The sequence below is a fragment of the Trichomycterus rosablanca genome, chromosome 1 (genome assembly GCF_030014385.1).
Source record: "Trichomycterus rosablanca isolate fTriRos1 chromosome 1, fTriRos1.hap1, whole genome shotgun sequence".
Classification (NCBI taxonomy): Eukaryota; Metazoa; Chordata; class Actinopteri; order Siluriformes; family Trichomycteridae; genus Trichomycterus; species Trichomycterus rosablanca.
The window spans coordinates 2,019,984-2,047,970 of record NC_085988.1 but is presented as its reverse complement, the minus strand read 5'-3'; the positions used below and the strand labels follow the sequence as shown (position 1 = coordinate 2,047,970).

Sequence of the window (27,987 nt, the reverse complement as noted above, 5' to 3'; positions counted from 1 at the left end):
AGGCAATACCTCATCTCACCAAAACTTAGAGTCTTAGCTCTTGGGTCCCCCATGGATGGATCTTTATGGTCTTTGGTCACCCAAAGATGGGTCTTCATAGGTCTAGACCTATTTTTCAAATCCAGATTTCAACAAATCTGGTCTATATTAGTCTTGGGTCACCCAAGAATTGATTTCTATAGGTCTGGGATCTAAAGATGGCTCTTTAAGAGTCTAGGCCCATTTTTCATCCTACTCATCTCACCAAAACTACACCTGTATGGGTCTTGGATCACCAAAACTGAGTCTTAGGTCTTGGGCCACCTAAAATGGGTCTTTTAAAGGGTCCAGGGTCACAGGACATAAGGGTCATCGGTCCATACCTCATCTCACCAAAACTGGGGTTTAGATTACCTATGGATCAATCCTTTAGAACCTCACCTCACCTAAATGTAGTTATTGGGTTCTTGGTCCATGTTAAGAAACCTACCTCACTTCAGACTGGGTCTTTATGGGCCACCTTACCAATAATGGTCCTAACTGACTGCAGTATGGGTATTGGGACTTGGTCCACCCTCCAGACCCTCACCTCAGTGGATCTCCTGGATTGTCCTGGTTTCTAGAGTAGTGTTAAAGATGTAGCTAATCACATGAAGGTTGTATAGGAACGCTCACCTCGAGCTCCTCACGTTCTCCCTCAGCTCTCCTCTCCGCCCGACTGCTCTCTCTCTCCACCTCCCACTGTAGCTCTCTCACCCGCTTCTGCTCCTCCATCAGCCTGTCGCTCAGCGAGTCCAGCTCCTTCACCTTCATGCTCACCTCCGCCCTGAGGAACCAAGAGACCGATGACCACGCCCCATCAATCAAAAATCATTCATTCTTCTACAGTACGAGACCAAAAGTATGTGGACGTAGGCTCAGACGTGCGCTGGTAAACACACACACACACACACACACACCTGTGTTTGAGAATCGGGCGTGTCTCACCTGAGTGTGTCCAGCTCCCTCAGGTGTGTGTGCTGGGTTTTGAGTGACGTTTCCAGTTCCAGTCGGAGCTGAGACACTTCCACCCTCAGCCTCTCACACTCGTCCTCCGGTCGTCCTCCGTCCCTCCGTCCGGCTGACGTCAGGTGACCTTCAAACGCTCCTGCAAAACCCAAACATCAGCAGAGTCTCTCAGGTTCTCATCACGCATCGTTCTGAGGGGCTTTTGTAATGCCCTTTGCTAAGATAGATCATTGTAATCCATCACTTCCTTCAACCAGATCCTTCCACTCAGATCCCTTCATTTAAATCCATTCCTGAGTTTAGATCACTTCCTTTAAGATCCCTCCATTTAGATCCTTCCACCAAAATCCTTACACTAAGATCCCTTCACTAAATTCATTCTACTAGATCCCTTCACTGAAATCCATTCTACTAGATCCCTTCACTGAAATCCATCCTACTAGATCCCTTCACTGAAATCCATCCTACTAGATCACTTCACTGAAATCCATCCTACTAGATCCCTTCACTGAAATCCATTCTACTAGATCCCTTCACTAAATCCATTCTACTAGATCCCTTCACTGAAATCCATTCTACTAGATCCCTTCACTAAATCCATTCTACTAGATCCCTTCACTGGAATCCATTCTACTAGATCCCTTCACTGAAATCCATTCTACTATATCCCTTCACTAAATCCATTCTACTAGATCCCTTCACTGAAATCCATCCTACTAGATCCCTTCACTGAAATCCATCCTACTAGATCCCTTCACTGAAATCCATTCTACTAGATCCCTTCACTGAAATCCATCCTACTAGATCACTTCACTGAAATCCATCCTACTAGATCCCTTCACTGAAATCCATCCTACTAGATCCCTTCACTGAAATCCATCCTACTAGATCCTTTCACTGAAATCCATTCTACTAGATCCCTTCACTGAAGTCATTCCACTAGATCCCTTTTACTCAAATGATTCCACTAGATTCCTTTACTAAAATCCATTCCACTCTGATCCCTTCACTGAAATCCTTCCACTAGATCCCTTTACTAACTCATTTCACTACATCCATTCATTGAAATCATTCCACTAGATCCTTTTACTGAAGTCATTCCAATAGATCCTTTCACTGAAATCCATTCTACTAGATACCTTCACTGAAATCCATTCTACTAGATCCCTTCACTAAATCCATTCTACTAGATCCCTTCACTGAAATCCATTCTACTAAATCCCTTCACTGAAATCCATTCTACTAGATCCCTTCACTGAAATCCATTCTACTAGATCCCTTCACTGAAATCCATTCTACTAGATCCCTTCACTGAAATCCATCCTACTAGATCCCTTCACTGAAATCCATCCTACTAGATCCCTTCACTGAAATCCATTCTACTAGATCCCTTCACTGAAATCCATCCTACTAGATCACTTCACTGAAATCCATCCTACTAGATCCCTTCACTGAAATCCATCCTACTAGATCCCTTCACTGAAATCCATCCTACTAGATCCTTTCACTGAAATCCATTCTACTAGATCCCTTCACTGAAGTCATTCCACTAGATCCCTTTTACTCAAATGATTCCACTAGATTCCTTTACTAAAATCCATTCCACTCTGATCCCTTCACTGAAATCCTTCCACTAGATCCCTTTACTAACTCATTTCACTACATCCATTCATTGAAATCATTCCACTAGATCCTTTTACTGAAGTCATTCCAATAGATCCTTTCACTGAAATCCATTCTACTAGATACCTTCACTGAAATCCATTCTACTAGATCCCTTCACTAAATCCATTCTACTAGATCCCTTCACTGAAATCCATTCTACTAAATCCCTTCACTGAAATCCATTCTACTAGATCCCTTCACTGAAATCCATTCTACTAGATCCCTTCACTGAAATCCATTCTACTAGATCCCTTCACTGAAATCCATCCTACTAGATCCCTTCACTGAAATCCATCCTACTAGATCCCTTCACTGAAATCCATTCTACTAGATCCCTTCACTGAAATCCATCCTACTAGATCACTTCACTGAAATCCATCCTACTAGATCCCTTCACTGAAGTCATTCCACTAGATCCCTTTTACTAAAATGATTCCACTAGATTCCTTTACTAAAATCCATTCCACTCTGATCCCTTCACTGAAATCCTTCCACTAGATCCCTTTACTAACTCATTTCACTACATCCATTCATTGAAATCATTCCACTAGATCCTTTTACTGAAGTCATTCCAATAGATCCTTTCACTGAAATCCATTCCACTAGATCCCTTTACTAACTAATTTCACTACATCCATTCATTGAAATCATTCCACTAGATCCTTTTACTGAAGTCATTCCACTAGATCCCTTTTACTAAAATGATTCCACTAGATTCCTTTACTAAAATCCATTCCACTCTGATCCCTTCACTGAAATCCTTCCACTAGATCCCTTTACTAACTCATTTCACTACATCCATTCATTGAAATCATTCCACTAGATCCTTTTACTGAAGTCATTCCAATAGATCCTTTCACTGAAATCCATTCCACTAGATCCCTTTACTAAAATCCATTCCACTAGATCTATTTACTGAAATATATTCCACTAGATCCCCTCACTGAAATGTATTCTACTAGATCCATTTACTAAAAAACCATTCCACTCAGATCCCTCCACTGAAATCCTTCCATTTAGATCCTTCCACTAGATCCCTTATTTTTCTGAGATCAGGAATCTCTTTACTGTGATGGTTTACTGTAACTCATCTCTCCACTAAAAACCACTAAAATCGACTGGCACTGATCCCACCTATAAGAAAAACCCTGCCAGTAGGTGTGCTTTATTAAGAGAGATTCCTCTTTTGGCTTTATGTTAACCACAAGATTTCAGACCTCAGAGGACTCTGGATCATCTACGCTCATTAGTCCAGAACTACACACACGCAGACCGGCCTAGATCTAGTGTGTGTGTGTGTGTGCAGTACCTGTAGTATCAGCAGGGTGGCGCTGTTGATGATGTTGTTGCTGTAGCTGACTGATCTGAGCTCTGAGACGTGATATCTCTGCTAACAGAGCAGCGTTACCATCTACAGACTGATCACCAACGTCCAGCTCAGACAGAGAGAGAACCTGCATCCCCTCCTGGTGGACCTCCCTCAGTAACGTCTATATACACACACACACACACACACACACACACACACACACACACACACACACACACAGGGTCAGGCTTAGTAATACTGGTCTGTTAGCCACAACAGTCACTAACAAGTGAAATAAATCGATCATATAAAGGAAATGACATGCATCAGACTTTAGGGAAGGCCCTTTCCTGTTCCAGCATGAGTGAGCTCTATAAAGACATGAACACAGAGGTCACTGAACGGGACGTTTAACAAGCTGGTGAGGTGTCTGAATACTTTTGGCCACTGACAGTGTGGTTTATGTGTGATTGTGTCTCCCCCTACTGGACTGAATGAGAACTGCACACCAATGAAACCCTACAGTCACAGACGGCTCCACCACCACTGTGACCCCCTCACGGTCAGGGGTCAGAACGTGTCCGGTATGTTTGTGCTCTTTATCATGTACACACTCTGACTGAACGCTGCCTGAAGCTCAGTTAGTGATGGACTACCTCACAACATCAATGTAGTTTTACCTTGATGCTGTCGGGCAGGAGGTGGGTGTCATCCGGGCGAGACCCCTCGGGGGTGATCCTGGTCTCAGAGCCCAGCTCCGAACTGCTGTCTGTAACACACACACACACACACACACACACACACACACGTGAGCTGGGATATGAACTGGGACGTGAACTGGGACGCGAGTGCAGTTCCAGTATAAACGTTACCGCTGGTGTAACCGTCTCTGTACGGTGAGGACGAGGAGGGATCTGATCTCACAACCTGCAGAAAACAAACAAGAGGATAAAATAAAGACCTGGGCGGAGCCTGTTTGCAGTTAGACAATAGTTAATATTATAAATAACCCCAGAGGGGGCGGAGCCTGACAATATTTAATATTATAAATAACCCAAGAGGGGGCGGAGTCTGACCTGGAGTCTTAACAACAATAATATAAATAACGCTGTGGGTGGAGTCTGACCTGGGCAGGGCCTGACCTAATGGGAGGTTGACAGTGTTTAATAGTATAAATAAAGGGGTGGAGTCTAACCTGGGCGGGGCCTGATGAAAGTTTGACAATATTTAATACTATAGATAAGGGGGAGGAGTCTGATCAGAGGTTAACAATAGTAATATAAATAAGGGGGCGGAGTCTGACCTGGGCTGAGTCTGATCGGTGGTTAACAATAATAATATAAATATGGGGCGGAGTCTGACCTGGGCGTGGCCTGACCTGATGGGAGGTTGACAGTGTATAATAATATAAATAAGGGGGCGGAGTCTGACCTGGGCGGGGCCTGACCGCAGGTTAACAATAATAATATAAATAAGGGGGCGGAGTCTGACCTGGGCAGGGCCTGAGCGCAGGTTAACAATAATAATATAAATAAGGGGGCGGAGTCTGACCTGGGCGGGGCCTGACCGCAGGTTAACAACAATAATATAAATAAGGGGGCGGAGTCTGACCTGGGCGGGGCCTGACCGCAGGTTAACAACAATAATATAAATAAGGGGGCGGAGTCTGACCTGGGCGGGGCCTGACCGCAGGTTAACAATAATAATATAAATAAGGGGGCGGAGTCTGACCTGATGGGAGGTTAACAGTGTATAATAATATAAATAAGGGGGCGGAGTCTGACCTGAGCTGAGTCTGATCGGTGGTTAACAATAATAATATAAATAAGGGGGCGGAGTCTGACCTGGGCGGGGCCTGACCGCAGGTTAACAATAATAATATAAATAAGGGGGCGGAGTCTGACCTGATGGGAGGTTGACAGTGTATAATAATATAAATAAGGGGGCGGAGTCTGACCTGAGCTGAGTCTGATCGGTGGTTAACAATAATAATATAAATAAGGGGGCGGAGTCTGACCTGGGCGGGGCCTAATCGCAGGTTAACAATAATAATATAAATAAGGGGGCGGAGTCTGACCTGGGCGTGGCCTGACCGCAGCCTGTGCAGGGCGGTTCTAAGCTCCTCACACTCCTGCTCCAGTCTCTGGTTCTCCGTCCTCAGGTTCTCGCTCTCTGTGATGTGCCGGTTCTCCATGTCCATGATCTCGGCGGCGTGGAGATCCCGGATCTGGCGGATCCGCTCCGTGTACTCTCCCATCACCTGGTCCAGCTCCGCCCCTGACTCCGCCTCCTTCACCTGCGTCCCTGCGTCCACACCGAGCACGCTCGGAGCGCCGGCAGCGTGGGTAGTCGAGGGCGTGGCGTCGGGGCTCCTCCTGGATCCTGAGGTGTTCTCTCTGATCTGTCCTGGAGGTTCTCCTCCTGCTTTCTCCTGCGACTGAGGAGGTTCCTGATCTTCTGAGGATCTGGATACAGCTGCACGTAACTGCTGAAGCTCCTCCTTCATCTGGGTGATGGACGCGTCTCGAGCCTGTGGAGGGAACGTCAAGGGTCTCAGGTCCTCAAAAAGTTCGTAAACTTTACATCAGTACAAACATCAAGCTGTGTTCAGCGTAAAGTCAGAATTGTACTGATTCAAAGATTCTTCTGAACTGTAAAGTGGTCCTAAGTGTAAAGTACTCTTAACTGTAAAGTTCTCTAAACTGTAAAGTAGCTTTAAAGGTAAAGTTTTTTAAACTGTAAAGTGCTCCTGGGTGTAAAGTACTTTTAACTACAAAGTGTTTCTATGTGTAAAGTTCTCTAAACTGTAAAGTAGTTTTAAGTGTAAAGTTTTTAAAACTGTACCGTGTTCCTGGGTGTAAAGTACTTTTAACTGTAAAGTGTGCCTAAGCGTAAAGTACTCAACTTTAAAGTTCTCTAAATTGTAAAGTGGTCTTAAATGTAAAGTACTCTTAACTGTAAAATAGTCTTAACTGTAAAGCAGTATAAATTTAGTGAGACAAACTGTAAAGTATCCCACGGTGTAAACAAACCTCTGTAAAGTTCTCCGTGGTGATCAGTGGGTTCTGTACAGTGAGTGTAAAACTGTACCTGGATTTGATCCTGCAGTTTGAGGTTGTGCTCCATGTAGCTCTTAAGTTCTTCTTTAGCAGCTGCTGCTTCCTGCTGAACATCCTGAAGGTCCTGCAGCAGCGTGGAACTCTGGTCTCCACCTGAAGCCTGAGCCATGAGAAATGATCATTAGTCACATTATTATCAGTTATATTATAATGTAAATGTAAAGTTTAAGTATAAACTTTTAATATTATAGTGTAAACGTAAAATATCAGTGTAAACGTAAAGTATTATAACAAATTATGATAGTGTAAATGTAAAGTTTAAGTGTAAACTTTTAATATTATAGTGTAAACGTAAAATATCAGTGTAAACGTAAAGTTTTATAACAAATTACGATAATGTAAATGTAAAGTTTAAGTGTAAACTTTTAGCATTATAGTGTAAATGTACAATATTACAGTGTAAATGTAAAGTTTAAGTGTAAACTTGTAGTATTATAGTGTAAATGTAAAGTATTAGTGTAAACTTTTAGTATTATAGTGTAAATGTAAAGTATTAGTGTAAACATTTAGTATTATAGTGTAAATGTTAAGGATTACAACATAAATAAGTGTAGTGTAAACGTAAAGTATTACAGCGTAAACATAAAGTACTATAGTGTAAACTTAGATTATTTTAGTGTAAAGGTTCCCGTATATGCAGCTAAAGTTAAAAATGACCTGAATTGTAAAGAAAATGCTATAAAGTGATCCAAACTGTAAAAGCGTAAACTAGGATTGGAACACCTCCACATTCCATCCATCCACCAGTACTAAGAAGCACAGGCTCCACCTTCAGAACCCTGACTCACCTTCTGTAGATCCTCCTGCAGCTTCTCTATCTGCGACTCCTTCAGCTGTCGACCAATCACAGATCAGAACAGACCCATTAACCACACGCACAATCAGAGCCGGAACTAAATTCGGGTGTACCACAAGGTTCTCTAACAGGTCCGGTTCTATTCTGGCTGAACGCAGAGCAACATGGCTGGTGTACCTGTAACTGCTCCTGAAGATCTCGGCTCAGCTCCTCACTGCCGTCCAGCTCCACTCTAGCGGCTTCTGATTGGTCCTTCAGCTCCCGTAACGAGCGCTGAAGCTCCTCCATCGCCGCACCACCTACACTCGAGGCCTGGACCCACAATCCAGCATTACAAGAGTTACACGTGAAGAACAAAGTGAGTGTAAAGTATACCAGGGTAAAACTGTACCTGGATTTGATCCTGCAGTCTGAGGTTGTGCTCCATGCAGCCCTTGAGTTCTTCTTTAGCAGCTGCCGCTTCCTGCTGAACATCCTGAAGGTCCTGCAGCAGCGTGGAACTCTGGTCTCCACCTGAAGCCTGAGCCATGAGAAATGAGAGGATCAGATGAATCATTTGATAACGTTTGTACCTGAACGATGTTAAAATAAAGACGAGACTGAAACATCCTGACGTACGATCTTTATTTGAACATCATTAATGATTATATAGAATTAAATTCAGTATCGGGACGGTTTAAACTCACCTCGTGTAGCTGCTCCTTCAGCAGAGCCATCGTCATCTCACGCTCCTGTGGGGGGGGGGGGGGGGGGGGGCGTTAATATTACATTCTAATAGATTAAACTCTATAGGAACTCTGTTCAACACCAGCCTGGTGATTCTTTTAGTCATTCGACTCTTGTAGTGAATCATATTCATGACTTTAGGCCAAAAATGAGATTTGACTCTTCTCCGGTTCAATTATATTGATGAGTTCGATTCAGAAATTTGACTCTATTAAGTGAATCATATTGACTTCAGCTTAGCAGTAAGTTCAACTCATTTAAAATCAAATCCGACTCTTTAGAGAGAATCATATTACTGACTTTGTCTCGGGCAAAAGATTCCTATCAATAATAAATCAATATATAACCCAAATTATATAATTATATATAACTCAAACTCTAATAATATAACTCTAATACTAATTGACTCTTTTTAGTGAATCATATTATTAATTTAGGCTCAGCTGAAAGATTCGACTCTTTTCAGTGACTCGTTCTAATAACTTCAGCCCAGCAATATCACGACTCTTTAAAGTGATTTGTATTAATAATTTTAGCTCAGCCATAAGATTCAACTCCTTTAGTGAATCATATTAATATTTTTAGCTCAGATATGACTCGACTCCTTCTAATAGCTCATCCATAAGATTCGACTCTTTTAGTGAGTCATATTAATGATAATATCTCAGTAATATGACTCGACTCTTTCTAATAGCTTAACCATAAGATTCGACTCTTTAAGTGAATCATATTAATGATAATATCTCAGTAATATGACTCGACTCTTTCTAATAGCTTAACCTTAAGATTCGACTCCTAGGTGAATCATAATAATAACTTCAGCTCATCCAAAAGATTCGACTCTTTTAGTGAATCATATTAATGATAATATCTCATTAATATGACTCGACTCTTTCTAATAGCTTAACCATAAGATTCGACTCTTTTAGTGAATCATATTAATGATAATATCTCATTAATATGACTCGACTCTTTCTAATAGCTTAACCATAAGATTCGACTCTTTTAGTGAATCATATTAATGATAATATCTCATTAATATGACTCGACTCTTTCTAATAGCTTAACCATAAGATTCGACTCTTTTAGTGAATCATATTAATGATAATATCTCATTAATATGACTCGACTCTTTCTAAAAGCTTAACCATAAGATTCGACTCTTTTAGTGAATCATATTAATGATAATATCTCATTAATATGACTCGACTCTTTCTAAAAGCTTAACCATAAGATTCGACTCTTTTAGTGAATCATATTAATGATAATATCTCAGTAATATGACTCGACTCTTTCTAAAAGCTTAACCATAAGATTCGACTCTTTTAGTGAATCATATTAATGATAATATCTCAGTAATATGACTCGACTCTTTCTAATAGCTTAACCATAAGATTCGACTCTTTTAGTGAATCATATTAATGATAATATCTCAGTAATATGACTCGACTCTTTCTAATAGCTTAACCATAAGATTCGACTCTTTTAGTGAATCATATTAATGATAATATCTCAGTAATATGACTCGACTCTTTCTAAAAGCTTAACCATAAGATTCGACTCTTTTAGTGAATCATATTAATGATAATATCTCAGTAATATGACTCGACTCTTTCTAATAGCTTAACCATAAGATTCGACTCTTTTAGTGAATCATATTAATGATAATATCTCAGTAATATGACTCGACTCTTTCTAATAGCTTAACCATAAGATTCGACTCTTTTAGTGAATCATATTAATGATAATATCTCAGTAATATGACTCGACTCTTTCTAATAGCTTAACCATAAGATTCGACTCTTTTAGTGAATCATATTAATGATAATATCTCATTAATATGACTCGACTCTTTCTAATAGCTTAACCATAAGATTCGACTCTTTTAGTGAATCATATTAATGATAATATCTCATTAATATGACTCGACTCTTTCTAAAAGCTTAACCATAAGATTCGACTCTTTTAGTGAATCATATTAATGATAATATCTCATTAATATGACTCGACTCTTTCTAAAAGCTTAACCATAAGATTCGACTCTTTTAGTGAATCATATTAATGATAATATCTCAGTAATATGACTCGACTCTTTCTAAAAGCTTAACCATAAGATTCGACTCTTTTAGTGAATCATATTAATGATAATATCTCAGTAATATGACTCGACTCTTTCTAATAGCTTAACCATAAGATTCGACTCTTTTAGTGAATCATATTAATGATAATATCTCAGTAATATGACTCGACTCTTTCTAAAAGCTTAACCATAAGATTCGACTCCTAAGTGAATCATATGGATGGGAGGAGCTAGCTGTACCTCTATCTGTTTCTGCAGATGTTGGATGAGCTCTCTGCAGCTGCTCAGTTCCTCTTTGGTGAGCTCAGCTTGATCTTTCAGCTCCTGAAGTTCCTGATGAAGCTCTGATGTTGCAGTGGAGGTTCCATCACTGACAGGTCCTGAAGCCTGAAAAGATAAAAGGACTTACTGAGAATCTGCACCAGAATCATCTGGATGGAAAAAGATGGATGCGCCACCTTCAGCTTCAGGACCTCGACTCACCTTCTGTAGATCCTCCTGCAGCTTCTCTATCTGCGACTCCTTCAGCTGTCGACCAATCACAGATCAGAACAGACCCATTAACCACACGCACAAATCAGAGCCGGAACTACATTCGGGTGTACCACAAGGTTCTCTAACAGGTCCGGTTCTATTCTGGCTGAACGCAGAGCAACATGGCTGGTGTACCTGTAACTGCTCCTGAAGATCTCGGCTCAGCTCCTCACTGCCGTCCAGCTCCACTCTAGCGGCTTCTGATTGGTCCTTCAGCTCCCGTAACGAGCGCTGAAGCTCCTCCATCGCCGCACCACCTACACTCGAGGCCTGGACCCACAATCCAGCATTACAAGAGTTACACGTGAAGAACAAAGTGAGTGTAAAGTATACCAGGGTAAAACTGTACCTGGATTTGATCCTGCAGTCTGAGGTTGTGCTCCATGCAGCCCTTGAGTTCTTCTTTAGCAGCTGCCGCTTCCTGCTGAACATCCTGAAGGTCCTGCAGCAGCGTGGAACTCTGGTCTCCACCTGAAGCCTGAGCCATGAGAAATGAGAGGATCAGATGAATCATTTGATAACGTTTGTACCTGAACGATGTTAAAATAAAGACGAGACTGAAACATCCTGACGTACGATCTTTATTTGAACATCATTAATGATTATATAGAATTAAATTCAGTATCGGGACGGTTTAAACTCACCTCGTGTAGCTGCTCCTTCAGCAGAGCCATCGTCATCTCACGCTCCTGTGGGGGGGGGGGGGGGGGGGTTAATATTACATTCTAATAGATGTTCAACACCAGCCTGGTGATTCTTTTAGTGAATCATATTAATAATTTCAGCTCAGCAATATCACTTAACTCTATTTAGTGAATCATGTGAATGACTTTAGTTTAGGAATGAGATTCGACTCCTCTACAGTTGAATTATATTGATCATTTCGATTCAGCAATTTGACTCGACTCTTTCAGTGAATCACATGAATGAATTAAGCTCAGCAATAATACTCGACTCTTTTAAGCTGAATCATAAATAATTTCAAATAAGCAATATAACTTGACTCTATTTAGTGAATCATATAAATGATTTAAGCTCAACAATATAAGTCGACTCTTTTAGTGAATCATATGAATGAATTCATAATTTGGACTCTTTTACGGTGAATCATTAATAATTTCAAAAAAGCAATATGAGTCGACTCTTTTAGTGAATCATATGAAGGAATTAAGCTCAGCAATATGAGTCGACTCTTTTAGTGAATCACAAGCGTATGAAGACCCACCCACCCCGCACATAGTCCGGCCCCCACCCTGCAGATACGGTGGCCAATCAGTATCTGCTGCAGGCACTGCCAATCACGCCCGCTAGATTCAGCTTAGCAAGAAGATTAGACTCTTTAGAGTGAACCATATCATTGACTCTTTAGAGTGAATCATATTATTGACTTCAGCTTAGCAAGAAGATTCGACTCTTTGGAGTGAATCATATCATTGACTCTTTAGAGTGAATCATATTATTGACTTCAGCTTAGCAAGAAGATTCGACTCTTTGGAGTGAATCATATCATTGACTCTTTAGAGTGAATCATATTATTGACTTCAGCTTAGCAAAAAGATTCGACTCTTTAGAGTGAACCATATCATTGACTCTTTAGAGTGAATCATATTATTGACTTCAGCTTAGCAAAAAGATTCGACTCTTTAGAGTGAATCATATTATTGACTCTTTAGAGTGAATCATATTTTTGACTTAATCTCAGCCAAAAGATTCGACTCTTATTGTGTGAATCACATCAATTATCTCGGTTCAGCAAAAAGATCCGACTCTTTAGAGTGAATCATATAATGACTTCAAGGTGAATCAAGTAAATTATTTCTGTTCAGCGATAAGATTTGACTCTTTTTTAGAGAATCGTATCAGGAGCAGATTATTGACTCTGTAATACTCATGGTGTACCTGTAACTGCTCCTCTAGATTCCTTCTCAGCTCCTCACTGCCGTCCAGCTCCACTCTAGCGGCTTCTGATTGGTTCTTCAGCTCCTGTAACGAGCGCTGAAGCTCCTCCATCGCTGCACCACCTACACTCGAGACCTGGACCCACAATCCAGCATTACATGTGAAGAACGTCAACAAACCAGTTTATTAATCTACTGTTCATCCATTCTTCATCCACCTACTCTTCTACTTCTAGTCCATCTACTCACCAGTCTGTCCACCAGTTCATCTACTCACCAGTCTGTCTACCAGTCCATCCACTCACCAGTCTGTCTACCAGTCCATCTACCAGTCCATCTACATTACCAGTCTGTCCACCAGTCCATCTACTGACAAGTCTGTCCACCAGTCCATCTACTGACCAGTCTGTCTACCAGTTCATCTACTCACCAGTCTGTCCACCAGTCCATCTACTCACCAGTCTGTCTACCAGTCCATCTACTCACCAGTCTGTCTACCAGTCCATCTACTCACCAGTCTGTCTACCAGTTCATCTACTCACCAGTCTGTCCACCAGTTCATCTACTCACCAGTCTGTCTACCAATCCATCTACTCACCAGTCTGTCTACCAGTTCATCTACTCACCAGTCTGTCCACCAGTTCATCTACTCACCAGTCTGTCTACCAATCCATCTACTCACCAGTCTGTCTACCAGTCCATCTACTGACCAGTCTGTCCACCAGTCCATCTACTGACCAGTCTGTCTACCAGTTCATCTACTCACCAGTCTGTCCACCAGTTCATCTACTCACCAGTCTGTCTACCAGTCCATCTACTCACCAGTCTGTCTACCAGTTCATCTACTCACCAGTCTGTCTACCAGTCCATCTACTCACCAGTCTATCCACCAGTCCATCTACTGACCAGTCTGTCTACCAGTCCATCTACTCACCAGTCTGTCCACCAGTCCATCTACTAACCAGTCTGTCCACCAGTCCATCTACTGACCAGTCTGTCCACCAGTCCATTTACTCACCAGTCTGTCCACCAGTCCATCTACTGACCAGTCTGTCCACCAGTCCATCTACTGACCAGTCTGTCTACCAGTCCATCTACTCACCAGTCTGTCCACCAGTCCATCTACTCACCAGTCTGTCTACCAGTCCATCTACTCACCAGTCTGTCTACCAGTCCATCTACTCACCAGTCTGTCTACCAGTTCATCTACTGACCAGTCTGTCCACCAGTCCATCTACTGACCAGTCTGTCCACCAGTCCATCTACTCACCAGTCTGTCCACCAGTCCATCTACTCACCAGTCTGTCTACCAGTCCATCTACTCACCAGTCTGTCTACCAGTTCATCTACTCACCAGTCTGTCCACCTGTTCATCTACTCACCAGTCTGTCTACCAATCCATCTACTCACCAGTCTGTCTACCAGTCCATCTACTGACCAGTCTGTCCACCAGTCCATCTACTGACCAGTCTGTCTACCAGTCCATCTACTCACCAGTCTGTCCACCAGTCCATCTACTGACCAGTCTGTCCACCAGTCCATCTACTGACCAGTCTGTCTACCAGTCCATCTACTCACCAGTCTATCCACCAGTCCATCTACTGACCAGTCTGTCTACCAGTCCATCTACTCACCAGTCTGTCCACCAGTCCATCTACTAACCAGTCTGTCCACCAGTCCATCTACTGACCAGTCTGTCCACCAGTCCATCTACTCACCAGTCTGTCTACCAGTCCATCTACTCACCAGTCTGTCCACCAGTCCATCTACTCACCAGTCTGTCTACCAGTCCATCTACTGACCAGTCTGTCCACCAGTCCATCTACTGACCAGTCTGTCTACCAGTCCATCTACTCACCAGTCTGTCTACCAGTCAATCTACTGACCAGTCTGTCCACCAGTCCATCTACTGACCAGTCTGTCTACCAGTCCATCTACTCACCAGTCTGTCCACCAGTCCATCTACTGACCAGTCTGTCTACCAGTCCATCTACTCACCAGTCTGTCTACCAGTCAATCTACTGACCAGTCTGTCCACCAGTCCATCTACTGACCAGTCTGTCTACCAGTCCATCTACTCACCAGTCTGTCTACCAGTCAATCTAATGACCAGTCTGTCTACCAGTCCATCTACTGACCAGTCTGTCTACCAGTCCATCTACTCACCAGTCTGTCCACCAGTCCATCTACTGACCAGTCTGTCTACCAGTCCATCTACTCACCAGTCTGTCCACCAGTCCATCTACTCACCAGTCTGTCCACCAGTTCATCTACTGACCAGTCTGTCCACTAGTTTATCTACTCACCAGTCTATCCACCAGTCCATCTACTGACCAGTCTGTCCACCAGTCCATCTACTGACCAGTCTGTCTACCAGTCCATCTACTGACCAGTCTGTCTACCAGTCCATCTACTCACCAGTCTGTCCACCAGTCCATCTACTGACCAGTCTGTCTACCAGTCCATCTACTCACCAGTCTGTCCACCAGTCCATCTACTCACCAGTCTGTCCACCAGTCCATCTACTCACCAGTCTGTCCACCAGTTCATCTACTGAACAGTCTGTCCACCAGTCCATCTACTCACCAGTCTGTCTACCAGTCCATCTACTCACCAGTCTGTCTACCAGTCCATCTACTCACCAGTCTGTCCACCAGTCCATCTACTGACCAGTCTGTCTACCAGTCCATCTACTCACCAGTCTGTCCACCAGTCCATCTACTGACCAGTCTGTCTACCAGTCCATCTACTCACCAGTCTGTCCACCAGTCCATCTACTCACCAGTCTGTCCACCAGTCCATCTACTCACCAGTCTGTCTACCAGTCCATCTACTCACCAGTCTGTCTACCAGTCCATCTACTCACCAGTCTGTCTACCAGTCCATCTACTCACCAGTCTGTCTACCAGTCCATCTACTCACCAGTCTGTCCACCAGTCCATCTACTGACCAGTCTGTCTACCAGTCCATCTACTCACCAGTCTGTCCACCAGTCCATCTACTCACCAGTCTGTCCACCAGTCCATCTACTCACCAGTCTGTCTACCAGTCCATCTACTCACCAGTCTGTCTACCAGTCCATCTACTGACCAGTCTGTCCACCAGTTCATCTACTCACCAGTCTGTCTACCAGTCCATCTACTCACCAGTCTGTCTACCAGTCCATCTACTCACCAGTCTGTCCACCAGTTCATCTACTCACCAGTCTGTCTACCAGTCCATCTACTCACCAGTCTGTCTACCAGTTCATCTACTCACCAGTCTGTCTACCAATCCATCTACTCACCAGTCTGTCTACCAGTCCATCTACTCACCAGTCTGTCCACCAGTCCATCTACTGACCAGTCTGTCCACCAGTTCATCTACTGACCAGTCTGTCCACTAGTTTATCTACTCACCAGTCTATCCACCAGTCCATCTACTGACCAGTCTGTCCACCAGTCCATCTACTGACCAGTCTGTCTACCAGTCCATCTACATTACCAGTATGTCCACCAGTCCATCTACTGACCAGTCTGTCTACCAGTCCATCTACATTACCAGTCTGTCCACCAGTCCATCTACTGACCAGTCTGTCTACCAGTCCACCTACTGACCAGTCTGTCTACCAGTCCATCTACTGACCAGTCTGTCTACCAGTCCATCTACTGACCAGTCTGTCTACCAGTCCATCCACTCACCAGTCTGTCCACCAGTCCATCTACTGACCAGTCTGTCTACCAGTCCATCTACATTACCAGTCTGTCCACCAGTCCATCTACTGACCAGTCTGTCCACCAGTCCATCTACTGACCAGTCTGTCTACCAGTCCATCTACTGACCAGTCTGTCTACCAGTCCATCCACTCACCAGTCTGTCCACCAGTCCATCTACTGACCAGTCTGTCTACCAGTCCATCTACATTACCAGTCTGTCCACCAGTCCATCTACTGACCAGTCTGTCTACCAGTCCATCTACTGATCAGTCTGTCCACCAGTCCATCTACTGACCAGTCTGTCCACCAGTCCATCTACTGACCAGTCTGTCTACCAGTCCACCTACTGACCAGTCTGTCTACCAGTCCATCTACTGACCAGTCTGTCTACCAGTCCATCCACTCACCAGTCTGTCCACCAGTCCATCTACTGACCAGTCTGTCTACCCGTCCATCTACTGACCAGTCTGTCCACCAGTCCATCTACTCACCAGTCTGTCCACCAGTCCATCTACTGACCAGTCTGTCCACCAGTCCATCTACTCACCAGTCTGTCCACCAGTCCATCTACTCACCAGTCTGTCCACCAGTCCATCCACTCACCAGTCTGTCTACCAGTCCATCTACTCACCAGTCTGTCCACCAGTCCATCTATTCACCAGTCTGTCTACCAGTCCATCCACTCACCAGTCTGTCCACCAGTCCATCTACTCACCAGTCTGTCCACCAGTTCATCTACTCACCAGTCTGTCTACCAGTCCATCTACTCACCAGTCTGTCTACCCGTCCATCTACTGACCAGTCTGTCCACCAGTCCATCTACTCACCAGTCTGTCCACCAGTCCATCTACTGACCAGTCTGTCCACCAGTCCATCTACTCACCAGTCTGTCCACCAGTCCATCTACTCACCAGTCTGTCCACCAGTCCATCCACTCACCAGTCTGTCTACCAGTCCATCTACTCACCAGTCTGTCCACCAGTCCATCTATTCACCAGTCTGTCTACCAGTCCATCCACTCACCAGTCTGTCCACCAGTCCATCTACTCACCAGTCTGTCCACCAGTTCATCTACTCACCAGTCTGTCTACCAGTCCATCTACTCACCAGTCTGTCCACCAGTCCATCTACTGACCAGTCTGTCTACCAGTCCATCTACATTACCAGTCTGTCCACCAGTCCATCTACTGACCAGTCTGTCTACCAGTCCATCTACTCACCAGTCTGTCTACCAGTCCATCTACTCACCAGTCTGTCCACCTACGGGTCAGTCTACCTATCAGTCCATTTATCCACCATCTGACTGCCCATCCACCAACCAGAAGTCTGTCTCTCCAACGGTCTGTCCTCCCAGTAGCCTGTCTAGTCACCAGTCCCTCCACCCATCCAAATATTCACCCACTAGTCCACCAAACCACCAGTCCATCAACCCAAGTCTATGATTTCTTCATGTTCACTCTCATGTAATGTCCTAACGTCCATTCATCGCTTCTTCTGGACGCTCAGGTAGATACCACAATGACCTTTTGAACCCAGTATGGAACCATCAGACCTCACATTCACATCAGATTTGACCAGTAATGAACCCCTAAATACTCACCTGTACATGAGGTGAAGGTTTGCTTCTCATTCGGTCGAGGAGCTCCATGACCTTGGCGAGCCTTCTCTCGTACTCCTGAACCTCCTCCTCCGTACCGGTCAGGAGCTGTTTCTGTAATTCCTGGTCCTTCTGCATGGAACTCAGATCGACTTCCAAACTTCTCAGCTTCTCCATCAGGAACTTCTTCTTTTCCAGTGGATTTTCTTCACAGTGTTGAGTCCCTGGACTAGATACCACTGAGCCAGCTATGAGGGTTTCATCTTGTTCTTCAGTAGTGGGTTTATCCGACCGTTCTACAGTTTGTATTTTTGGTTCCACGCTTTTAGCTGTTCCGGATTCAGCTTGATGTTTCCCAGAGTTCACATCTGATGCCGTTCCTTTTCCAGGACTAGGTTTGTTTGAAGGTTCTCCAGAAGATGGTTTGTCCAACAATTTCTCAGTTTGTTCCTTTGGTTCCACCTTTCTAGCAGTGATGGATTCATCTCGAGGTTCTTCAGAATAATCAGAAGTAGGTTTGGCAGAAGGTTCTTCAGCTTGAACCTCTTTAACAGTAGATTTGTTCTGTGGTTCCACAGAGTTCTTATCTGATTCCATCTCCTTTCCAGAAGTAGCTTTGTCAGATGGTTCTCCAGCTTGAATCTTTGTTTCCACCTCTTTACCAGTGATGGATTCATCCAGTGATTTCCCAGATTGATCCTTTGATTCCACCTCTTTTCCAGAAGAAGGTTTGTCCAACAGTATCCCAGGTTGTTCCTTTGTTTCCACCTTTCTAGCAGTTATGGATTCCTCTTGAGGTTCTACAGCTTGAACCTTTGTTCCTACCCCTTTAACAGTGATGGATTCATCTTGTGGCTCCAAAGAGTTCATATCTGATCCCATCTCCTTTCCAGAAGTAGGTTTGTCAGATGATTCACCAGCTTGAAGATGTTTCCCAGTTTGTTCCTTTGATTCCACCTTCCTAGCAGCATCTCGAGGTTCTTCAGAATCATTAGAAGTAGGTTTGGCAGAAGGTTCTTCACCTTGAATCTTTGTTTCCACCTCTTTAACAGTGGATTTATCTTGTGGCTTCACAGAGTTCTCATCTGATGGCATCTTCTTTCCAGAAGTAGCTTTGTCAGATGGTTCTCCAGCTTGAACCTTTGTTTCTACCTCTTTACCAGTGGTGGATTCATCCAGTGGGTTCCCAGATTGATCGTTTATTTTCATTTCTTTGCCAGAAGATGGCTTGGCCAACAATTCCCCAGTTTGTTCCTTTGATTCCACCTTCCTAGCAGTGACGGAATCAGTCCGAGGTTCTCCAGAATCATCAGAAGTAGCTTTGTCAGATGGTTCTCCAGCTTGAACCTTTGTTTCCACCTCTTTGACAGTGCCTCCTTCTTTAACAGTTCCTCCCTCTTTAACAGTGGATTTGTTCTGTGGTTCCCCAGAGTTGGTGGGTCCAGAAGTAGGTTTGTCAGATGATTCACCAGCTTGAACCTTTCCTTCTGCTTTCTTAATAGCACTGGCTTCATCTAATAGTTCTCCAGATTGATCATTTAATTCTGCCTGTTTTCCAGAAGTTGGTTTGTCCAACGGTTTTCCAGTTTGTACCGTTGGTTCCACGTTTTTAGCAGTTATGGATTCAGCTTGTTGTTCCTTGGTTGGTTCTCCAGTCTGAACCTTTCTTTCTACTTCTTTAACAGTGATGGATTCATCTCGAGGTTCTCCAGAAGCATGAGAAGTAGGTTTGGCAGATGATTCACCAGTTTGAACCTTCGTTTTCACCTCTTTGATACTGATGGATTCTTTTCCAGAAGATGGTTTCTCCCCAGTTTGTTCTTTGGATTTCACTTTCATAGCAGATTCATCCTTTGGTGCCCGAGAATCATCATCAGATTCCTTTCCAGAAATAGGTTTGTTAGATGGTTCTACAGCTTGAACCTTTGATTCCTCCAGTGGTTTCCCAGACTGATCCTTTGATTCCATCTCTTTTCCAGCAGTGGATCTGTCCAAAAGTTCTCCACTCTGACTCTTCGACTGAGGTTCTTTGGTTTGGACGTTTGGATCGACATGATCTTCGTTCACCAGCTGGCTGAAACTGGCCACCTTCTCCTCGAGTTTCTTCTCCAGTTGTGAAATCTTTAGCTGAAGGGTTCCCGCGTCGGCTTGTGCTTTCCTGACCTCTAAATGACAATCTTTCAGCTCCAGGTCCTTCTCTTTCAGGCACATCTCCAGTTCCTCCACTTGCTGGGTCAAATCTGTGACTCTGGAACTTGCACTTTCCTCCAGAGCTTGGACCTGAACTTGGGCCACCACCAGTGCTGCAGTCTTCTCTCTCAAAACCTCCTCAAGGTCGAGATCAACTCCCTCGTCTAGCAGGGTGTTATACTTTCCGAGAAGGGAGGAATGGTCATCCTTGAGCGTGTCCAGCTCTTTCTGGACTTGATCCATCTTCTGCTTAAGTTCCTCGTGCTCGTCGTCGTCCTCCGTCTCAGCCGGAGGCCGGTTGTGCTCGATCTTTGAGAGTTCCTGCTGGAGCTTCTCGATGACGGAGTTCAGCTGCTCGACTTCCTCCGCGCTGTCTTGTTTGAGACGTTCTTGCTCTCCGCGGAGGTACTCCACCTGAGCCTCGAGCTCTCGCAGCTGCATGGTCTTCTGCTCCACCTCCTGAGGGCACCAAAACCCAGAGGGAGAGTCAAGACAGGAAGGAGGACGTAGTGGATGGTCAGCGTTAGCATCCAGTTCCAAAAATCTACCATCAAACCAGGCTACAACAAGACGGTCCTCCAATGACCATCACAACTGGTTGAATTTAGACTTCTATACATGTTGTGGACGTCAAAATTTATTCCAACCTCCAAGGTTGGTAGATGTTTGGAACTGGGAGTTGAGAGCCTCGTTTTACCAACCATAGCTGATCGTTTGTTAGTAATGCACCAAAAACTCAGAACATCAAGGATGTTAATACAACGTCCAACATCTCCAGCCATCAAGTGGGTGCAGATATACTCTACACGGTCAAAAGTATGTGAACCCCTTTTATTTAACTGGTTCAGCCATTGAGGCTGTAGTGGTATAAAACACACCACACCTGGACTCTGGAACAATGGGATGTTCTCTAGATTGACGCGTCCTGCTTGGCCTTCTACCGTCCAGCAGACAAATCATGCTCTTCTAACTTGATTGAAACAGTTTGGGGAGTTTGGGGATGTATGAGAATCCTGACTGCAAGCCTGGACAGTAATGCCAAAGGAGAGCAGCACAACATGCACATGCTTGATTCTTGGGTGTCCACATACTTTTCATAACTTATTGTACAGTATACGGCAAAAAGTATGACGACTGCGCTTTCAAGACTGTGCCAACAGTTTGGGGAGGGTCCATCATGTTCTATCAAGTTTGGTCTGGACAAACTCCTGAAGAGTCTGGGAGGAATTGATGAGAGGAGATTGAGGAGAGAAGATCGAAAAGAGAAGATTGATGAGAGAAGATTAAGGAGATAAGATTAAGGGGAGAAGATTGAGAAGAGAAGATTGATGAGAGAAGATTGAGGAGAGAAGATCAAGAACAGAAGATTGAAGATTGAGATTAAAGAGAGAAGATTGAGAAGAGAAGATTGATGAGAGAAGATTGAGGAGAGAAGGTCAAGAACAGAAGATAGAAGATTGAGATTAAAGAGAGAAGATTGAGAAGAGAAGATTGAGGAGAAAGGATCGAGGAGAGAAAATTGAGGAGAGAAGATTGAGGAGATTGAAGAGAGAAGACTGATGAGTAAAGATTCTTGATGTTCCACCAAGTTTGGTCTGGATAAACTCCTGTTTAGAGTTTGGGATGAATTGGAACTTGGCCGGCGCTCAGGATCGCCGTTTAGACACAAATGACCACAGGATCAGTCCAAAATCAAATGTCTGACAGGCTCACGATCGGGTGTCCACATACTTTTGACCCTGTACTGTATAAATGACGTGACGTGCACCACAAAGCCTGTAAGAAATAAAATAGAAATGAATAAAATGATGAATGAAAGAAGCCGAGAGAACGTTCACCATCATGAGGAATATTTACTGAGTGTGAATCTAGATGTTTATTTAAACGACTGTCCTTAATATTCCACACTCAGTAAATATTCTTATTATAATATTATAATTATTATAATAAACCCGAGAAAACCTGGAGCACAGAACCAAGTTCTACGTACACACACACACACACACACACAGAAACACCTACACACACACACACACACACACAGAAGCACCTACACACACACACACACACACACACACACACACACACACACACACACGTACACCACCGGTCAGACTGGACCGGACCGGACCGGACCGGACCAGGTGTGCGGTCGTTACCTGCTCCTCAGGTCTCCTGGTCTCAGAGAGCCGGAGTTGAGCGATCTGCTCGGTGAGCAGCGCTATCTCCCTGTCCTTCTGCTCCACAACCTTCAAAAGTTAAAGATCATCACATCACGCTGCTTCAGTCCAACCACACCCACAACAACACAACATGCTAACGCTAGCTTAGCCTCGTTACTAGTGGAGAGAAGATGATCACCAGGTAAAATGATCAACGGATGGCTGGACTGGAAAAATCAAGAAGAGAAGGTCAATGAGAGAAAACTAAGGAGAGGAGATTGAGGAGAGAAGATTGAGGAGAGAAGATCGAGGAGAGAAGATTGAGGAGAGAAGATCGAGGAGAAAAGATTGAGGAGAGAAGATTGAGGAGAGAAGATTGAGGAGAGGAGATTGAGGAGAGGAGATTGAGGAGAGAAGATTGAGGAGAGGAGATTGAGGAGAGAAGATTGAGGAGAGGAGATTGAGGAGAGGAGATTGAGGAGAGAAGATTGAGGAGAGGAGATCGAGGAGAGAAGATCGAGGAGAAAAGATCGAGGAGAGAAGATTGAGGAGAGGAGATTGAGGAGAGAAGATTGACGAGAGAAGATTGAGGAGAGGAGATTGAGGAGAGAAGATTGAGGAGAGAAGATTGAGGAGAGGAGATTGAGGAGAGGAGATTGAGGAGAGAAGATTGAGGAGAGAAGATTGAGGAGAGGAGATTGAGGAGAGAAGATTGAGGAGAGGAGATCGAGGAGAAAAGATCGAGGAGAAAAGATCGAGGAGAGAAGATTGAGGAGAGGAGATTGAGGAGAGAAGATTGAGGAGAGAAGATTGACGAGAGAAGATTGAGGAGAGAAGATTGAGGAGAGGAGATTGAGGAGAGGAGATCGAGGAGAGAAGATCGAGGAGAAAAGATCGAGGAGAGAAGATTGAGGAGAGGAGATTGAGGAGAGAAGATTGAGGAGAGGAGATCGAGGAGAAAAGATCGAGGAGAAAAGATCGAGGAGAGAAGATTGAGGAGAGGAGATTGAGGAGAGAAGATTGAGGAGAGAAGATTGACGAGAGAAGATTGAGGAGAGAAGATCGAGGAGAAAAGATTGAGGAGAGGAGATTGAGGAGAGAAGATTGAGGAGAGAAGATTGAGGAGAGGAGATTGAGGAGAGAAGATTGAGGAGAAAAGATCGAGGAGAGAAGATTGAGGAGAGGAGATTGAGGAGAGAAGATTGAGGAGAGAAGATTGAGGAGAGGAGATCGAGGAGAAAAGATCGAGGAGAGAAGATTGAGGAGAGGAGATTGAGGAGAGGAGATTGAGGAGAGAAGATTGAGGAGAGGAGATCGAGGAGAAAAGATCGAGGAGAGAAGATTGAGGAGAGGAGATTGAGGAGAGGAGATTGAGGAGAGAAGATTGAGGAGAAAAGATCGAGGAGAGAAGATTGAGGAGAGGAGATTGAGGAGAGAAGATTGAGGAGAGGAGATCGAGGAGAAAAGATCGAGGAGAAAAGATCGAGGAGAGAAGATTGAGGAGAGGAGATTGAGGAGAGAAGATTGAGGAGAGAAGATTGACGAGAGAAGATTGAGGAGAGAAGATTGAGGAGAGGAGATTGAGGAGAGGAGATCGAGGAGAGAAGATCGAGGAGAAAAGATCGAGGAGAGAAGATTGAGGAGAGGAGATTGAGGAGAGAAGATTGAGGAGAGGAGATCGAGGAGAAAAGATCGAGGAGAAAAGATCGAGGAGAGAAGATTGAGGAGAGGAGATTGAGGAGAGAAGATTGAGGAGAGAAGATTGACGAGAGAAGATCGAGGAGAGAAGATCGAGGAGAAAAGATCGAGGAGAGGAGATTGAGGAGAGAAGATTGAGGAGAGAAGATTGAGGAGAGGAGATTGAGGAGAGGAGATTGAGGAGAGAAGATTGAGGAGAGGCGATCGAGGAGAAAAGATCGAGGAGAGAAGATTGAGGAGAGGAGATTGAGGAGAGAAGATTGAGGAGAGAAGATCGAGGAGAGAAGATCGAGGAGAAAAGATCGAAGAGAGAAGATTGAGGAGAGGAGATTGAGGAGAGGAGATCGAGGAGAGAAGATTGAGGAGAGGAGATTGAGGAGAGAAGATTGACGAGAGAAGATTGAGGAGAGAAGATCGAGGAGAAAAGATTGAGGAGAGGAGATTGAGGAGAGAAGATCGAGGAGAAAAGATTGAGGAGAGGAGATTGAGGAGAGAAGATCGAGGAGAGAAGATCGAGGAGAGGAGATTGAGGAGAGGAGATTGAGGAGAGGAGATTGAGGAGAGAAGATTGAGGAGAGAAGATTGAGGAGAGAAGATTGAGGAGAGAAGATTGAGGAGAGAAGATTGAGGAGAGGAGATTGAGGAGAGGAGATTGAGGAGAGGAGATTGAGGAGAGAAGATTGAGGAGAGGAGATTGAGGAGAGGAGATTGAGGAGAGAAGATTGAGGAGAGGAGATTGAGGAGAGGAGATTGAGGAGAGAAGATTGAGGAGAGGAGATTGAGGAGAGAAGATTGAGGAGAGAAGATTGAGGAGAGAAGATTGAGGAGAGAACAGGAGAGAGGCTGAAGAGAGAAGACAGAGAAAATGGAGGTGAGAAGATCAAGGAGAGTAGACTGAGAGAAGAAGATTAAGAAGAGAACATTAAGGAGAGAAGCTTATTTGAGATGATCAGTTGGAAGAACAATGAAAATTGAAGAGAAGGTTGAGGAGATTGATTGAGGTGAGAAGATCGGTTGGAGCTCATGATGTTTTTAATCCTTCTCACGTTTCTGGAAAAGTAGGAACATCGACAACAATATCCGGAATATTTTGACCAGAGGTTCACAAACTTTTAGCTCCCAGCAGGTTTTGGGATCTGAACCTACACCCTTCCCGCTCCCTCTTACCGTCTGTATTGAGGAGTGAACCTGGAGCTCCTGCTGCTGAGTGCTGATCTCCTTCCTCTGGATCTCCAGCTGCATGTGGAGCTGCTGCACCTCCTCGCTCTTGTTCTGCAGCTCCTCCCTGAACTGCTCCAGCTGCTCCTCCAGGTTCACGATCTCCTTCTCCTTCCTGTCCAGAGCCTCCCTCTCGGTCTGGAGCAGGACCTCCAGCGCGGCGCCGCCCCCGCCCGCCATGGCCGCATGCTGCTGGCTGCTGTCCTCCTTCTGTACCTGCACACAGGGGAACAGGTTCAGGTGAACACCAGGAAGCTAAAACATCTGCAGGCTAGAGCCGACATGCCAGAAACGGCCGCATAGAGAGCCCGATTAGTTGTCATGGTAACCGTGAACCCGATGATAAAAGGCTAAAGCTAACGCGGCTGCGGAACGAGGTCCCTGGTCGCCACGGTTACGGCGGTGGCGCAGGATAGACCCAGATCCCGCGGCGGCCGCAGGTAGGAGCTAAACGGAGAGATGCTCACGGCGGGGGGCGCGGCGTGTTGGGCGGCGTGTTGGGCGTGGGCCACGAGCGTCTCCTCCAGCGCCCTCAGACGCTCCTCCAGACGCTCGATCTCCTCGTTCCTCTCCCGCGCCTCCTCCTGCAGCTGCTCCTCACGCTGCTGTAGATCCCTGCACCGATCGGCTTTCTCCTTCAGAGCCGCCCTCAGCTCCTGCACCTGAGAGAGAGGGACGAGGAGGAGGAGAGAGGGGGGCGAGAGAGAGAGAGAGAGAGAGAGAGAGAGAGAGAGAGAGAGAGAGAACACACATTTTATAAGAGAAGCAAAACGAGTGTCCAGATTTATCACCACAATAAAGCTCATTTAAATAAATCTGAGATAAACGAGAGCAAGAGAGACACACACATTCCACTATTATTTACATAAAGAACTATAATTATTACTATTATATTATTATTATTATATTATTATATTATTATTATTATTTCTATTGATTTTTATTCTACTTATTATTATATTATTATTATATAATTATTTTATTTTAATTATATTAATATTATATTATTACTATTATTTCTATTTATTTTAATTATTACTATTATTTTTATTATTATTTATTTTTATTGTTTTGTTATTATTATTATTACTATTATTATATTAACATTCATCATTATTTCTGACGTTATTAGATAAATTATTAATATTATATTTATTGTAATATACTAATAATTATTATTTTATTACATTTATTATAATAATCATTATTATTGTAATATTTGCATTTACATTTTAAGCATTTAGCAGACACCTTTATCCAAAGCAACTTACATTATACAGTCTGAGCAATTGAGGGTTAAGAACCTTGCTCAAGTGCCCAACAGCAGCAACCTGGCAGTAGTGGGGCTTGAACCAGCGACCTTCTGATTACTAGTCCAGTACCTTAACCACTAGGCTTTGGCTTGCCCCTATATTTATTATAATATTTATTATAATAATCATTATTATAATTTTTTATTATATTTATTATAATAATCATTATTATTGTTGTTTATTATATTTATTATAATAATCATTATTATTATTGTTTATTAAATTTATAATAATAATAATAATTATTATTTTTTATTATATTTATTATAATAATCATTATTATTATTTTTTATTATATTTATTATAATAATCGTTTCTTAAATGCTGTAACCGAGCTCTGGTGATACGAGTCTCCGTATTTGTCATGCAAATAAAGCTACCTTTAAATTGAATTAAATTGAGAGAGAGCAAAAGAGAGAGGACGGGAGAGAGAGAGAGAGAAAAAAACAATGAGGGGGTGAGAGAAAGAGGGAGAGAGAGTGTAATAGAGAGAGAATAAGAGAGAGCAAAAGACGGTGGGGGGGGGGAGACAATGAGAGAAGGACAAGAACAGATGAGGGGTGAGAGAGGAGCAGTGAGAGGGACAAATAAAAGGAAAATGGGTCGAGGAAACAAAACACAGAACAAGAGGAATATTGTTGAGTGTGAGAGGACGAGGACGAGATGGAGGAAAACGAGGAGAGAGAGAGAGAGAGAGAGAGAGCGAGAGAGAGGGAGAGAGGAAATGTTAAAAGAAATAGAGCATTTATGGTGGAGAGGAGAAGTTCTGTAGAAGCAGACAGTCGGAAAACTGACTATGACCTTGTTGGACGTCGCATTTTAACCTCTGAACAACAGCCGAGAAGCTTCTCACAAGACTTTAAAGTGCTGGAACAGGAAAGGGCCTTCCCTAAACTGTTGCTGCAATATGTAACTGATCTATTACACCTGTTAGAAGTAGCTGTGGCTGAACACATGAACTAGTACCTGTTAAATTGAACACAAACGTCAGCCAATGGGA

The 27,987-nt window shown here is 43.8% G+C and overlaps 1 protein-coding gene across 5 annotated transcripts in view; it reads right to left on the bottom strand.

Annotated features, from left to right (window-relative positions):
• Positions 1-27,987, bottom strand: part of akap9 (A kinase (PRKA) anchor protein 9) — a 119,466-nt gene that overhangs the window by 21,643 nt on the left and 69,836 nt on the right. For 4 of the 5 annotated variants that reach the window (XM_062997454.1, XM_062997464.1, XM_062997471.1 and 1 more), the window contains 21 exons: positions 26,142-26,336; positions 25,624-25,890; positions 22,756-22,845; positions 18,410-21,055; positions 13,116-13,250; positions 11,861-11,905; positions 11,566-11,694; positions 11,352-11,486; positions 11,166-11,210; positions 10,923-11,069; positions 8,563-8,607; positions 8,268-8,396; positions 8,054-8,188; positions 7,869-7,913; positions 7,052-7,180; positions 6,039-6,491; positions 4,834-4,888; positions 4,642-4,730; positions 3,962-4,142; positions 967-1,126; positions 655-805 (listed from right to left, as the gene is read on the bottom strand). In XM_062997454.1, coding sequence (XP_062853524.1) covers positions 655-805; positions 967-1,126; positions 3,962-4,142; positions 4,642-4,730; positions 4,834-4,888; positions 6,039-6,491; positions 7,052-7,180; positions 7,869-7,913; positions 8,054-8,188; positions 8,268-8,396; positions 8,563-8,607; positions 10,923-11,069; positions 11,166-11,210; positions 11,352-11,486; positions 11,566-11,694; positions 11,861-11,905; positions 13,116-13,250; positions 18,410-21,055; positions 22,756-22,845; positions 25,624-25,890; positions 26,142-26,336 — 5,406 coding nt within the window. The remainder of the gene's footprint in view (positions 1-654; positions 806-966; positions 1,127-3,961; positions 4,143-4,641; positions 4,731-4,833; positions 4,889-6,038; positions 6,492-7,051; positions 7,181-7,868; positions 7,914-8,053; positions 8,189-8,267; positions 8,397-8,562; positions 8,608-10,922; positions 11,070-11,165; positions 11,211-11,351; positions 11,487-11,565; positions 11,695-11,860; positions 11,906-13,115; positions 13,251-18,409; positions 21,056-22,755; positions 22,846-25,623; positions 25,891-26,141; positions 26,337-27,987) is intronic. The other variant, XM_062997489.1, reaches the window with a different exon arrangement.